This window comes from Branchiostoma floridae, unplaced genomic scaffold, assembly GCF_000003815.2.
Source record: "Branchiostoma floridae strain S238N-H82 unplaced genomic scaffold, Bfl_VNyyK Sc7u5tJ_1558, whole genome shotgun sequence".
Taxonomy (NCBI): Eukaryota; Metazoa; Chordata; class Leptocardii; order Amphioxiformes; family Branchiostomatidae; genus Branchiostoma; species Branchiostoma floridae.
This window is the reverse complement of record NW_023365757.1, coordinates 319,311-336,043: the sequence shown is the minus strand read 5'-3', so window position 1 is coordinate 336,043 and position 16,733 is coordinate 319,311. Positions and strand designations below refer to the sequence as shown.

The 16,733-nt window shown below is 41.6% G+C and overlaps 1 protein-coding gene across 1 annotated transcript in view; it reads right to left on the bottom strand.

The window, feature by feature from the left end:
- LOC118408130 (lactase-phlorizin hydrolase-like) overlaps window positions 1–13,488 on the bottom strand; it is an 18,021-nt gene extending 4,533 nt beyond the window's left edge. Inside the window, exons 1-12 of the mRNA XM_035808752.1 lie at window positions 13,291–13,488; window positions 12,235–12,406; window positions 11,548–11,675; window positions 10,815–10,955; window positions 10,004–10,163; window positions 8,948–9,116; window positions 8,406–8,491; window positions 7,640–7,989; window positions 5,521–5,854; window positions 1,449–1,562; window positions 663–790; window positions 7–150 (exon numbers count right to left, since the gene is read on the bottom strand). Coding sequence (XP_035664645.1) covers window positions 7–150; window positions 663–790; window positions 1,449–1,562; window positions 5,521–5,854; window positions 7,640–7,989; window positions 8,406–8,491; window positions 8,948–9,116; window positions 10,004–10,163; window positions 10,815–10,955; window positions 11,548–11,675; window positions 12,235–12,406; window positions 13,291–13,488 — 2,124 coding nt within the window. The remainder of the gene's footprint in view (window positions 1–6; window positions 151–662; window positions 791–1,448; window positions 1,563–5,520; window positions 5,855–7,639; window positions 7,990–8,405; window positions 8,492–8,947; window positions 9,117–10,003; window positions 10,164–10,814; window positions 10,956–11,547; window positions 11,676–12,234; window positions 12,407–13,290) is intronic.
- Window positions 13,489–16,733: the final 3,245 nt, after the last annotated feature.

The window sequence follows — 16,733 nt, the reverse complement described above, 5'->3', positions numbered from 1 at the left end:
CCATGCCGAGATCCAGGTTTCGTTGAACGTGATCCAGTATTTGACCCGGTCACCATAGTTCCTGTACAGGAACCTGGCGTAGTCTCCGAACAGATCGTGGATCACGGTACTGTTGGTGGTGTGGTTGTTGAGAAAACCTCCGTACCTGTCCTGTAATGGTAAAGAAAAACAATTAATGCAAGCCATCTTATTGTCAGTGTCCGTAACATGTATTAAAGGTGGTGGATTGCGGTGTTGTGCTTAGGGTTGTTGACATAGAATCTTCTAAAAGGTTCTGAATTTGGCAAGCACCAATGTTGTGTCTTTGGGAAATACACATTTCACCTACTATCAAAGCAGAGGTTATGCTCCGGCTGTTTTTTTTACATGTTTGAGGCATTTTTTTTCCCTTTGGAAACGTTCTCTGATGAGAGCTACACCCCAAGCAAACACTCACCATACATATCAAACGAATAGGGTTTAATCCACAGATAAGTGGAACAAACCTTATTTCGACATCTTAAAAGGTTCATAGTCTATTTGCCAATATGATGGTCTATTTCCACAGATGTTATAAATACCAATAAAGAACACAGGGGGGGGGGATGTACCTGCACAAGTGATTTTACATAACCTGGGTTGTTGGTGATGATTGGAATTTTAAATATGACTGAATATCATACCTGTAAAACCTGCGGGAGGTCCCAGTGGAACAGTGTCACCATCGGTTGGATATTGTTGGCTATCAGCTCGTTGATAAGGTTGTTGTAGTAGTCGACGCCATCTTGGTTTACTCCATCTTGTTGCTCGCCTGTGAAGTAAAATAAATTTAAAAGAAATTACCACATTTGTGTGGGGTCGTAAGTTTCACAGTTCAATACAAACAACGAGCAGCTCCGTACATTGGGTTTTGACCATTGCTTCTAGACTTTCGCATTTTATACCATTATGTCAGAACTTTTGTTGAAAGTCTTGATCTTTCTCGGATCAAATCTTCATCAATCGGAGCAAACTGAGCATACACAGGCCAAAAGAGGAAATTCAGAAAGTTCATAGCTCTAAATTCAACTCCACGGTGCATCTTTTTAGCGATTCTGCACCACTTTATTCTAACTATAATGATAATGATAACGATACATGTGAATTTTCCCCTATTCAAGTTAAAGCACTTCCAGCAAAGGGCGGGCATTGTCCATATAGGTTTCAATAGCCCTGTGCCAGCCAACATTGTGCAATCACTACAACAGGAGGGCTAGTCCACTGGTAGTGGTTCAACGTCCGTACGTACTCTTTTCCAAATGCTGCATACTAAGCAAAGAAAGCAGTATTTACTCTGCTGTAAGTCCGCGGTATGACTCGGCCGTCGATCGAACTCACGACCTACCTAATGCAAGGTCATCACAAGGCCATGGCACCTGTCAGTTTTCTCAATGGCGGTCGATAAATTATATATGCTGATGAACTCTGACCTGTAGGGAAGATCCTGGGCCATGAGATGGAAAAGCGGTAGTACCTCAGTCCCATCTGCTTCATCAGCTGCACATCCTCAGGGTACTTGTTGTAGCTGTCACAGGCAACATCACCTACAGTAGGGCAACAACACATCAGCCAACATCACCTTGAGTAGAGTAACAACATATTAATGTCACAGGCAACATCACCTACAGTAGGGTAACAACACATTAATGTCACAGGAAGCATCACTTAGAGTAGGGTAACAACACATCAGGCAACATCACCTAGAGTAGGGTAACAACACGGTAATGTCACGGGCAACATCACCTACAGTAGGGTAACAACACATTAGCTGTCACAGGCAACGTCACCTAGAGTATGGTAACAACACATTAATGTCACAGGCAACATCACCTAGAGTAGGGTAACAACACGGTAATGTCACGGGCAACATCACCTACAGTAGGGTAACAACACATTAATGTCACAGGAAACATCACTTAGAGTAGGGTAACAACACATCAGGCAACATCACCTAGAGTAGGGACCGAGAGGTTGCGGGTTCGAATCCAGCTGCGTGTCACCGATCTTGTGTCCTTGGGAAAGGCACTTTACACGACTTTCCTCACTTTACTCAGGTGAAAATGAGTACATAGCTTCGGCTAGGGCCGCCTTCTGATGGAGGTCCAGTGTTCGGGGAGAGCAACACCCCAAGCACGTAAAAGAACCCGCCGCATGTGCGAACATGTAGCGGATCAAACCATTCCGGCCAAAATGGGGTAGGGAATTTCCCGGGCAGCCCTCGTAACCCCTGCTTCGCCTATTGGGTCAGTTTAAGTCCTCACTCATAGTGAGCAATTGGGCTGGTCTCAATCATGATGTTTCTGACCTAGGGCGAAGAGATGCTGTTACAGTTCCAATCATGTAACCCGTAACCTTGAAGTGGCCTTCAGGCCTTGTTACGTGGTGACCATTAAGTAAAAAGAAAAACAAAAAAAAACACGGTAATGTCACGGGCAACGTCACCTACAGTAGGGTAACAACACATTAATGTCACAGGAAACATCACTTAGAGTAGGGTAACAACACATCAGGCAATATCACGTAGAGTAGGATAACAACACATCAGCTGTCACAGGCAACATGAACTACAGTAGGATAACAACACATTAATGTCACAGGCAACATCACTTAGAGTATAGGATAACAACACATCAGGCATCATCACCTATAGTAGTGTAACAACACATCAGCTGTCACAAGCAACATCACCTACAGTAGGATAACAACACATTGATGCCACAGGCAACATCACCTACAGTAGGGTAACAACACATTAGGCAACATCACCTACAGAAGGGTAACAACACATCAGGCATCATCACCTAGAGTAGTGTAACAACACATCAGCTGTCACAAGCAACATCACCTACAGTAGGATAACAACACATTGATGCCACAGGCAACATCACCTACAGTAGGGTAACAACACATTAGGCAACATCACCTACAGAAGGGTAACAATACATTAATGTCACAGACAACAGCACCTACAGAAGGGTAACAATACATTAATGTCACAGACAACATCACCTAGAGAAGGGTAACAACACATCAGCTGTCACAGGTAACATCACCTAAGTAGTGTGCAACACATCAGCTGGAGTCGGGAAAAATCAATTTCACAGGCAACCTCACCTACATGCATATTCTGCAAAAATATGAGTTTGGTATGTGTCTTGCTACTATGGCGGTACTATATGTCACGCACTACATATTGTCGTCCAGTGTGGGTCATGTACATATTCGGTTCAGTTTATTGGTTCAGTTAATGTTGCACATATGTCATCGTGTATTCCCCACAAATTGCATCAAATTAAAAATCTAGTATAATCTTTAGTAATGTACAATGTTTCCTGCTATCTTTGCAGCCAGCGACTAAAAAAAACTCTAATGAAAAATCTTATGATTCTTGAACATTTGGCTTTATCTGTGATTTTTAGGGAAATTGGAGTTTGGAATATATCGGGCGACATTAGGTAGGGCTAGGTTACAGCAACTACGAGTTTTGAATGCTTAGTATAACTGCTCGCAAATTTACATACTTGTTCACGAGCGGCACTACAAAGAGGTCCAGCTTATCTTTAAGCTATTAGCGATACAGAATACGTAAAATCGATCAAGATAGCGTCATTTCGTAAGATTTTGAACTTTGGATTCTAGTTCAAACTCCCGTCAGTTTGAAATTTGTTGGCCTGTCAGAACAAGTGCTTGTCTTCTGGGAGGGCAACATGTAGACATGCAAATATTGGCACCGCAGGGACAATACATTCCTATCAAGTCTGTCAAATGGCGTCGTTTATCTAAAAGCTGGTCATGTTTAACCAATCAATACTCGTACTAACAAGGAGGTGTGCCCTTGGCACGTTGGCAAGATACCTCGCACAATGACGTTACTGTGTGGCTGTACAAATGGGGGGAGGGGGCGTATCCTTGACACCGTATGCTTTCTCAAAAGATTGTACAGCAATTATTCTAGCGTTATTGTGCAACTGTCAACAGTTCGAGAATGTCGCTAGGAAAGCCACAAGTAATTGGCTTTTATCTCTTAAAGACCAAACATCCTCAAAGCCTATTTACCGTATTTCGGATAAGTGGGTTGTTTTTCCACTAATGTAAACAAAACTATTCCGCGCAGCGTTGGAATTCTTTACTTTGGACAACCCCGAAATGGTTCATACGTACAGCATTTCATCTAGGCTGTTTGGAATTATTGTATAAGATTTCTTTAACAAAATGTAGTAATGTACTGTTACATCGGGGTCGATGTCAAAAAAACGACCTTTGGCATACTTTATACATGTAATGATTATTAATGACGTCAGCTAAGACTTTTAATATGATGCAACATTGCTCTCTCACTCAACCATAAAAAATGCTTTGTCATTTCATGTCAGCACTTTACTTTGTTCTCAAAGGCGTAGTAAATTTAAATTGCCACGTCACAAAGCGGCAAGGGTGCCTAACGTATCACGTCCTAAAACATTCCAATGTCAAGTAATTACGTCACAGTACGATAGGTTACGGTCGGATTGCACTGACTCTGTCTAGTTCATATAGCACCAATAGTGTTCGTTTCATGTTGTACCAATGAAGGCGACAGGTGGTCGTCAAAACGTTTACTGAAGAATTTACGAAGGTTGTGTAACAACGAATACTTTGTTTTGGTTGATCTACCAACCTGATGAAACTATTTACGGGTATATAGTTAATATGTCAAACTGCTCTTTCGGTTAAGTATACGCAGATATGTAATATATATACGTATTACATGCTTTGTTCATTTCAGTCTTTTCTGAAGTTTTCAATGGTAAAGTCAATCAGTTGGCACGTAGGGAACTTAGCGTTGGCCATAAACCTGGTAATAAACCCGTCAAACTGTCAAGAAAGGAACCTTTTGAGACCCAATCTGTCAAGTAAGGAAGGCTGTAACGTAGGATTACTGACAGTACAAACTTTGCGCTAAAAGAAATAGTTCGAGACTTACCTCCCACTCAAACCAAAAACAGGTACCTGAGTTTGGTTGGGGTGTTAAAGGATGAGCTCCGCCTTCCAATACCATGCCCTAAACACAGTGGATAACAACCCACTACCTCAGAAGGCAATAGGACTATATCTACCTTCCTTTGTACGTGGCACTGTAAAAATAAGTTACTAACTTAAGTGCAGTCACACATTGTCCTTGTCTACTTTCAAGCAAATAAAATACGTTTCACAAAGTACCAGAAGAGACGATAAATGTGTGTGCGAATCTACGTCGGACAAACATCCTATAAGAAAGGGTTCAGTTCTTATAACCTTCTTAAGGCTGCAGGTTGCCAATCCACTGTCTTTGACAAGGTATTCGAAGACAATGCATATCCCTACCACTAACGCCTACCACCGCCTCTTACTTTGCTCTACAACGAATTCAGGTATCCATTGCACACCTGTCTGAAGTGAGGTAAGTCGTGTTAAGTGCCTTTCTAATTGTCAATTGACAATTGTAACATATATACATTTTGTATACCAAGGAGGTTCCCTTACCTGTATCTTGGTTGTTAACTTTGCCTTCGTGAGCTAGCCTGTCCCAAATAGATTCGCCTTTGTTACTAGCGTTCCAGGCCCCTTCTATCTGGTACGCAGCCGTCGCAGAACTCCAGATAAAGTCGTTCGGAAACGTTCCCTTCAGCAGAGCGTCTCTCTCCTTGTCGTACGCCCCGTTAGCGGGAGACAGGGCGAGGGTAACCGCTAGAAGAAAGCTGACGAACTTTCCTGGTTCCATGATAGAACCGTCGGATGCCAGGGACTGGGGCAAAATGACCTCTAATCTGCTAACCAACGAACTAAATAGCCAGGCACGAGGGCTGTTTTGTAGTTTTTATCATCACTGATAATTTCAGGTGTTTAAACAAAATACCACTATTCAATCCTAATTAGTTTGTTTTATTGCATATCGCCACTGTCCATATTGTCAAATGAAATCCAGCTAACTTCAAAGTGTCAGAAATTCTACATAAAAGTGTTTCTTGAACAGTCGCCTCATTTTTGAACGTATATGATGTCTCCATTCACAGCCTCAGGTCTCGCTTGTCCAATAGGTGTCCTTAACTAGTTTTAGATTTATTATCTACAAGTCTAAAGGTTATCAGCTTTTGAAGGTCTGTTTGCTCCTTGTTCAAACTGTCGGACGTTTTCATAGTGACTGGGCGTCCTCCCATTTAGTCAACACCGTGTCACTGAACAAACATAAACGTTACTTATTGTTTGGTTAGTTTGAAGCAGTGTGCGTTTGATAGCTTTGTATTTAGACCGACGTGTTAGTCGTGACAGTATAAAGAGAGGGGTCGTATTTGTTTAGGTCAAATGTCTATCCTGAGTTAGTATATCTCTTATCTGACATCTGTTGAACTATTCACTGTTCATGTAAAGCGCACAAGACTTTACAATTGGATTAGGACTGAGGCCATGTTGATTTGATTATATGGATGACATGCGCACCATTTTTGGGCCGTTTCCAAAAATTAAAAAAAAGTTTTCAACCATATTGTAAATAGTACAAAACAGCTTTAAAATAAGTAAATATATGGCGTGTATTGCAAAAACAAATATCGGAAAATGTATACTAATGGCATAGAACTAGGTCAAAGAAGATGTGAAAGAACAAAAACAAAGAATCTATTGTTCGGTACACTCTTGGTACACTATATTCTGTGAGTTCAGTCATTTGCACAACCTCCTTGGCCACTTAGATTTCATAATGAAAGCAGCCTTTTTGATCAAACTTTTTTTTATTTGCACGCTCGCATCAGCTTTGGGGATTCAAAGACGATGCCATCCATATGATCAAATCAAAATGGCCTAAGAGCAACAGTTGTATTTCTGGCTACACTACTGACCTTAGCAGGACGTACCTTTCCCGAATGTAGACCGCTGGTAACGGATCCGGATGCAAAAATGTTCGATCTGAAATCCAATGAGTGATGAAACAAAAAAAGAATTCGAAATAGCCTTGTAAATTATCTTACAAACTTCCTGTATTTCAAATACTCCCTTTGCAGATAACAGTATTGTACAGCTCATCAAGAAGGTGTAGTAAACAATGTATTGCTTTGTTTAGTATATAGATATACTTGAGTGTGCTAGTACAAGTTATATCTTTATGATTACAATATAATGTTTACAATACCAAATGCAGATATACATTATATCTTATTTACAAACATTTTGCAAGACAAGCCATTCCCATTTACACTGATGAAATCATTTATATACCGTTGTACTATTAACGGGCACGTATATGTCCATGGTATACGTACACACGATTTTTAACATTAGATTTTAATGGTGCTTGTAATAAATGCAATCAAGAGCACCGACTACGTCATTTACTTATTATAATTATGGTTCCGTAACACTTTTTAAACACTTTTTTTCACTCATGAGGATTTACATGGTTAAATACTCACAAAGGAAGGAGGCCTCAAATTTATATAAAGGTGCAAAAGCATATTACAAGAATTTGATATGTTGAAGTTCCGATAATACCTGAAAACGAGCCACTCAGTACAGAGGAATATTAACTACGATCTGGGAAGCGCTACCTTATACCCGAACTACTATTGAGTACGGTGATCGCAAATAGATACTGTGTTCTTGTACCTTAATTGAAGAAGAAGCATATTGCCAATAACATCGCGAGAAACAACGAGAACAGGGACGAGACTCGAGAAGCGCCCCCTATCAGCCCGTTCACCTCTGTCTCTGTGGTGTTGTGGCAGAAGTACCACATGTTTTCCACGTACTTGGTGAACTCTGACCCCTCGGGATAGCCGTTGTTCCTCACCAGCTGCTTGAAGAAGACGGAGGAGGCCTTCGGGTAGCGGGTGCGGTCGGGGTCGTTGAAGTCGACATAGTAAAGACCGAAGCGCACCGTGTATCCGTGCGCCCACTCAAACCCGTCCATGAGGGACCATGCAGTGTAGGCTTTTACTTTGACGTTGTCCATATTGACAGCTGGCAAAGAACAAAAAAAAAACTATAAATTAGATGCCATATGTAATGTAATTGTAATGTTGCAAATTCTAAGGATCATGTTAAATTTCCGTATACAAGGAATAGCGACTGCCAGCGACTTTCTATCATTTAGCTGATTCTTTTACAATCGACTATGCTTCAATCTAGACGGGGCACGATACAGGCTTCCAGGTACCATTGACTCGTTGCAGACCCCTGTTCTTGTCACGTGACATGGACCTGGGGCCATTTCAACTAGAGACGGAATCAAAAGACTGATCGTGGCGAAACTATGACAGATTATTATGATAATGAATAGAATAGTATTTATCTGTTTATTTTAACACCATTGCAATCATTTTACACATTATCATTAGTAATGTAAGTGTTTGAAAACGAAAAGTCAGAAGTCACACCTTTCATAACTTCGTTAGTGTGCATCATGTAGGAACAGATCCGGTCCATGTCGATCATGATCGCTGGGTCACGGTCATGGTCAGGCCTGGTTTCGTGGGGTGGGGGAGAAGGAGAAATAAATCGAGAAAGAGGATATCATCATCCATCATTTCAACGACAATACGTTCGCTCCTGTAATCCAAATGACACGAGCTCATTAACACATTTGATAATCATTCTTGCAAGATAGTGTGTGTGTTTTTTTCATGTGAAAACATTTGATACTATTATATAGAAGATATTTCCTGAGGGAGAGAGAATGAAACGATACGAAAAACACATCCTAAGTAGCCTGGATGCCAGACTACTTCAAGGGACTACATACAGGCTAGCTCGATCAAGATTCGTCTTCAGGGCCACAAAAGAAAACCACAGTCCCTGGCGTAACTCGGGAAAGGGATGTGCGTCTATTGCTTAATTTCGCATGGCCAGTGTAGATCCTGGAAACAATTTGTCATCATGGCTACACTAATATAAGTGGGTTATGATAGAAACTGCTAACCTTCCGTTTTCCGTAATGTAGACATCCGGATCCCCGTACTCGTTCCGGATGAAACCCAGGACTTTCCGGATTCCCCACGGAACGATGTACAGCCAGCTGAATGGAGTTTGTGGCCAGTCAGCCGGACGGCTCTTTTTGACATCAATGTCCGTGAACCAGCTGGGATTGTCTGTTCAGCAGGGAACTGTCTGTTAGAATATTCATACACACCGGTACCATATTGATGTTTACATATATGTACAATATATATATATATATATATATATATATATATATATATATATATATATATACAGATAGAGAGACGGGCAGACAGACAGAGACAGACAGACAAGGGGCAGACCGACAGAAAGACAGAAGGACAGACAGAGACAGACAGACAGACAAAGACAAACAGAGGGGCAGAAGGACAGACAGACAGAGACAGAGAGACAGACACAGAGAGACAGAGACAGACAGCCAGAAAGACAGAAGGACAGACAGACAGAGACAGATAGAGTCAGAAAGACAGAAGGACAGACAGACAGAGAGACAGACAGACACAGAGAGACATACAGACAGACAGAGACAGACTGACAGGGCCGGGGGGGAGACATAAAGACAGTCAGACAGACAGACGGCGAGAGACAGACATAGAGAGACAGACAGGCAGGCAGACAGAGAGACAGACAGACAGAGACAGACAGCTATAGAAACTAAGATATTCCGGTAATATCATGGAATTGTACACAGTATTGTAGTACTAATGACAATCGGCTGACAATATGTAAGGTTATATTTGAGTTAACCAACACATCATTTACCGTTCAGGTCTAGATCTTATCCCAATAGGTCATCCTATATCTCATTTGTGTTCCTCCGGTATCGTCAATCATTGTGATTGACAGGACCGCAAGCGATGATTATTCAAGCTTAATTTGCCTCCACTTGTTTGGGATAGAATAGATTATGATGTATTCAAAACGGGTAGTTTTGCGCGCGAACTGTAACATAGAACAGGTGTATCAGGTGATTGTACCTCGTTAACCTTTGACCAAGAGGTGACCTTTGACCAACCTGTTACAATATGACCGACGTCAGTCACCTCCACAGTGGTGTAGTAGTTCAGGGCGAAGAAGTCGGAGGTTTGGTTGATGTAGGCCTTCTGCTCCGGAGTGAACTCTGGCAGACGGGACGTGTTTCTTCCCTCTTCTCGCCCTTTCCTCGCCATGGTTGCCTGCAAGGTGTCGAAAACACCATCTTTACTATTATATTTAATATAATCTTTTTATAAATATTAACCAATATATTTTTAAAAGCGATGCCCGGCATCTTTCCGACATCTTCCTATGATGCTCTGCGGAAAACACTACTGGACATGCGTAGACCCACATGCTCCGGTCCGATCGACATAGCCGTGATCAAAGACCCGAAAAACATTTTTTTTTAATTTAGTCATGAGTATAATTTTTTATGTATTTATTGATATAAGCTTTCATGTTTCGTCCCCGCAGAAGTCCGGTCGGACCCCAGTTTCGAAATATGACTACAACATCATGCCGGAAGTATTATCTTAACAAATACTGGTGACATTTGACTTTCTCCACTATAAGCCGGCTACGTCAAATCAGCCTTCATCTAGAGCGTTTCGAACACCCCGAAAGAAGCCCCAAATTCTGGTTTTCCAACATTATAAAAATCCACAACCCCTGCCTGTAAGATCCAGCTCTAAAATGCCAATATTTTCAATAGAAAATGCCTTTTTCTAGGCTTTAAAAAGGCAAGATGAGTAGACTCAAAATGGACCCTTTGCATCTAAGTTGGTTAGTTGCCTTTGCTCTATAGAACATGTTGTACCATGCTATGAACGTCAATAACACTATCATACCTTCATCACCTCCGGATAGTCGCCGTTCTTGTAGATAGGATGAGCGAACCAGCCCAGGAAAAACTGGACGTAATGCTCCGCTGCCTCCACATCGGAAGGACCGGCCGGCTCACCCCAGTCACAGCTCAGGGCGATGCTCACCTATCAAGGTAATAATAAAAGCACGTTACAAATCAGCATCAGTCAACGTGCTTTCGCACGGATGTGGCTCTCCCCAGACACTGGGTCTCCATTACAAATTGATGATCTACGCAAGCCTGACCTGACCTAGTCTCGTGTTCTCTCACGAGATCGAGACTAGGTCATTCTCCGTGATCAAGATGTGCTGTCAGACATCCAAAATTTGGAGGTATGTACCTTACCTTCAAACAGTCATTGCTCGAAGAAAATTCGGAGTTACTAAAAATATTAAACTTAATACAAAAGTCCAGACATCTACCTGAATTCATTTACCCATGAATTTGCTAATTGTTAGGGGGAAATTAGATTCCCTACATTTTGATCAAGAAAGCCGATAATTCATTTTTGTTCATAGATCAAACAGTTCCTTGTAAAAATGGAATTTTCATGTTCTTGAAATATGAAGATTTATTGTTATAATTATACATAAGCAGTTGGTAGTGAGGAGGAGACAGGTATTGTTCAACGATGCCTCCTATCTGTTTCACCTGACACTGCAGCTTTCCCCTCCTCATCTGCATATTGTTCACAATTTGTATCCAACAACACGTACCTTCCCATTCTGTGCGGCTCTGAACTCGTCGGAATAGATGTGATATGCCTTGGCGTGAGACAGGATGATGTTATGGCCGGCTATGTACTGTCCTTCCGCCGGGTCACTGTGTTGAGGGGGGTAGTTACCTAGAAATGGAGAACACTATGTGTCTGAATGCCTTCCTGATGTATATGGCTTATTCTTGTCATTTCTATTTTCATTTATGATTTTGAGAAGAAGGTCTAGGCTTTTTTATAAACAGGTTTAAAGTAGATTAACAAAGTAATTAGTTAGATTGAAAGTTCATCTGTGTTGAACTGTCTGTCACCTTCGTCAGGGCAATTCTGACAGGTTCGCATTGTACTGCAGGACAGGTGTCGCTGCTCACAGTTCAGATGAAGTCACAAAACGATTAGTATTTACATATGTACAGGCAACAGTTGTCAATTCTATGTGAATATGTTAGAAAACGTCTGAGGTTGTTGAACTCGGGCGTTTGCAATTGTGCTCAAGGAACCTGGTCTTCTCAAGAGACCACTCAAGGCCAGGTTCATTCCTTGACAAAGACTGGTGCTGTTCAGTCGAAAATTTGTGTGAGTTCAATTTTTGTGTTGGATATTACAGTTTATCTAGTTCAAGAAAGTAATTAGTTCCTATCATAAGGAGCGAGCAATATCTCAAAAACATAATCAAGTTGACACTTACCAATACCATAGCCTTCTAAAGTTATGATCCAGGGATCGTTGAACGTTATCCAGAACTTCACGCGATCGCCGAAGTTCTGGAAACAGAAGCGAGCGTAGTCTCCGAACAGATCGTGGATCACAGTACTGTTGGTGGTGTTGTTGTTGAGTAAACCTCCGTACCTGTCCTGATATAGAAAAGAAATCGTCGTTATATGATAATAACGTTAATGGCCCACTTAACTTGGGTGTATACGGTGCCATATAGGGCAGGGTTGGTTCCTATAACAAATCTCATCGTTTGCTTTGCTCACTCGGTGGATTATTTGGTGGGTGTAGGAACCAAACATGCCATATGATACCGTATATACCAATGGAAAATTTGGTTGCAAGTTAGATTGTGTTTTATTTTATCTATCATGCCATACGACTCACTGCACAATAGTGTTAAGAACAGGGAATAGTAATCATAATGCAATACAGTTACGTCAAGAAACCGGAGGTCCTGGATTCAAACCCTGTTGTGAATTTTTCCACATAACCCCATGCAGGCCCATTGTAACTCCCCAGTGATACTGAGATTGCCAAACCCACAGAAATAGCCCAGGGCCCCATACGCTATTACCTGATGTAATCACTAGGGCTGGGTACCGGTACAGAAAATTCAGGTACAGGTCCGGTTCAGGTCCAAAGGATCAGGTCCAGGTCCGGACCTGAACCTGGACCTGATGCAGTATGACTCATATCAATGGTCCATTTCACTACAAAGAGATCTATTTGGTGGAGTATTAGACTTACACTGGCGTTTTAAAATCCTTCAACGCTAACTGCACCTGTACGATTGGCTGCAAAACGTGGTAGAAATTACTATAAACTCTATTCTACTTCACTCTTGTTATTTTCTTCCACCTGCAAGCGCCAAAACGTGTGAATGCCTGATAAAATAATCTGTTAATTTTCTAATCGGTCCAACATCCGGTCCACCTAATTTTTTCAGGTCCGGTTTTTCTGGACCGGTCCAATAAGAAAAACCGTTTTTGTACCGGTACACCGTACCGATACCCAGCCCTAGTAATCACCATACCGATGCAGACTGTAGCTTGTCTGAATGGACTGACGTTGACGATACCTGTAGACCCTGCGGTAGGTCCCAGTGAAACAGTGTCACCATCGGTTCAATGTCGTTAGCCTTCAGCTCGTTGATGAGCCTGTTGTAGTAGTCGATGCCATCTTGGTTTACTCCATCTCGTTGCTCGCCTGAGGGCAAAATGAACATGAAACGAGAAATGTAACACTTGCGATTAAATTACTGTAACAAAATGTTTACATACTAGTTACCTCCATGAAATGTCATGGAGGTTATATTTTACCCCGCGTTTGTCTGTGTGTGTGTGTGTAAACAAGATAACTCAAGAACGGCTGGGTGGATTGGTTTGATACTTGGTGTGTTGGTAGGGTGTGATGAAAGCTGGAAATGATTAGATTTTGGGCCCCCTAGCGGCTCCCCTTGGTACTGCAGCGCAACTTCCGGTTTTGCTATCTTGGTGTTCTGAACATGCTATGGTCACGATTTTTGAGTGTTAGATAGCTCTTGTGCTCAGGAATAAGTGACATAAGTTTGGGCCCCCTAGCGTCTAGTTTTGGGATAGCAGGGGCATTTTTGTCAAAAACTTCTGAAGACGATAACTCAAGAAGGGAACAACGGATTTTCATAATTTTTGGTATGTAGGTACCTTAGACAATGTTGTACAAAATAAGATACTAATTATGCAAAAAAGGAGTATATTTCCATAATTAATGAGAATATTCTATCATAGCAGTTTTTTCAATGTATCTCTCGTCTCAGCTGTGATATGGTCGTGACATTTGGGTGGTAGATAGCTTTTAACGTCATGACAAAGTGGGGCAAGTTTCCGTCCCCTAACATTTAATTGTGGAACTGCAGGGGTGTTTTTGTCAAGACACTCCAAAGAGGATAACTGCAGAAAGGAACGACGGATTGCCTGCATTTTAGGTATGCAGGTAGCTTGGGCAAAGATGTTCATAATGATATGCATTTTATGCAAATGAGGAATTAATTTGCATAATTAATGAGGAAATTTATAATTCCATTATTTGCAATAACCTGACTTCGATACTTGTTAATTATAATCGGTGGAAATATGCAGATATCAAATATGGAAATGAGGAACTTATTTGCATAATTTATGCAAAAATTGCAAATAACTTAATGATTGATGATCTGAATTGGGAATTTTACTTGTGACATGTGTACTGTACGTTATTCAATGATGAACAACACCATGCATAAATCATGTTAATGTTAAGTCATTTGCATGAAATTAACAAAAGCTTTAAATATTCATGGAGGTATGAGGTCGCCGAACTCTAGTTTACCCTGTGTTTGTCTGTCTGTCTGTCTGTGTGTGTGTGTGTGTAAACAAGATAACTCAAGAACGGCTTGGTGGATTGGTTTCATACTTGGTGTGTTGGTAGGGTGTGATGAAAGCTGGAAATGATTAGATTTTGGGCCCCCTAGCGGCTTCCCTTGGTACTGCAGCCCAACTTCCGGGTATGCTATCTCGTGTTCTGAGCAAGCTATGGTCACGATTTTGAAGTATTAGATAGATCTTGTGCTCAGGAATAAGTGACATAAGTTTGGGCCCCCTAGCGTCTAGTTTTGGGAAAGCAGGGGCATTTTTGTCAAAAACTTCTGAAGACGATAACTCAAGAAGGGAACAACGATTTTCATCTTTTTTGGTATGTAGGTACCTTAGACAATGTTTACAAGATAAGATACTAATTATGCAAAACAGGAGTACATTTGCATAATTAATGAGAATATTCTATCATAGCAGTTTTTTCTATGTATCTCTTGTTCCAGACATGCTATGGTCTTGACATTTTCGTGGTAGATAGCTTTTGGTGTCATGACAAAGTGGGGCAAGTTTCAGCCCCCATACATTTAATTGTGGAACTGCATGGGTGTTTTTGTCAAGACACTCCAAAGAGGATAACTGCAGAAAGGAACGACGGATTGCCTGCATTTTAGGCATGCGGGTAGCTTGGGCAAAGATGTTCATAATGATATAAATGTTATGCAAATGAGGACTTAATTTGCATAATTAATGAGGAAATTGTATAGTTCCATTGTTTTCAATAACTGGACCTCAATACATGTAACACATGTTAATTATGATAGGTGGAATATAAGCAGATACCAAATATGGTAATGAGGAACTTATTTGCATAATTTATGTAAAAATTGCAAAACCGCTTTATGATTAATAATGGGAATTTTATAACTGTGACATGTGTACGTTAGTCAATGATGAACAACACCATGCATAAATTATGTTAATGTGTTAGTCAATTGCATGAAATTTACGAAAGCTCTAAATTTTCATGGAGGTATGAGGTCGCCGAACTCTAGTTTTTTTGGTTTCTCCTGTCGATTGGACAGATGAGGAGGCAGACAGACCTGCACATGACTTTTTATGGTGAAGGAGGGGTGTGCAATTCCTTCTCCACCCTCTCGACTACTGGAGCACTAAGTCTCACAGGGGCTGTGAGGCGGCTCCAGTAGATGCAGCTTTGTTGTTCCCTCCCTTCTCCTAGGAGGACTTCCGACCAAGGATGTAAGGGGTTCCTCCTACCCCCGACTCGTGTGCCATGTCGGGTGCCGCTCATGCCCGAACATGCCCCTAAGGCCTGTCTCGGCCACATAGCCCCACCAAGCCACACAAGGCCACTAGATACTCATTTAAGATACACAGATACTAGATACACAGTTAAGTGAGGAAAGTCGTGTAAAGTGCCTTTCCCAAGGGCACAAGATCGGTGACACAGCAGCTGGATTCGAACTCGCAACCTCTCGGTCTCGAGCCGCAAATGCCGCCACTGCGCCACGCGGTCCCACATACTAGTGGGACTACATACTAGTAGTACAATGCTAAACAGCACAAAGGTATACACGTATCAGATTTCCAATGATCATTGTCGCCTTCTTCAGGATCAGCACTGATGACATTTAATTCACCAGAACGTATTGAAACTCGCGAGAGTTACAGACACGTGATCTTGCGGATCAGTGACAAAATGTTTCCCTTCACTTGTACAAGCCTAACAAGCTACTACTTTGTTTATTCTTGCTTAAACACATTTGTTATGTATGATGACCAGTCCATTCATCTCTCTCTCTCAGCTGCCAGATGCTACATAATGTATTCAAGCACCGCAGGGTGTCTGACAAATCTCCAGTTGCCATGATGACAGCCTTCTAGTACAGGTCATTGACCGCATTTGTTTAGAGGAGGAAGAAACAGAGCAAAACAACATGATGTCACACAGTACATGCCCCACTCTCGCCAACATACAGTCCTCGGGCTCCTTGCTTTATACTCTACAACACCAACCTTCCCTTCCTGTCAGTCTCCGGTTACACCATCCGAGGGCATCTTCGTGTTGTATACAACTAACTACGGACATGCACACACAAACAGAAGCAGACATACACAGCAT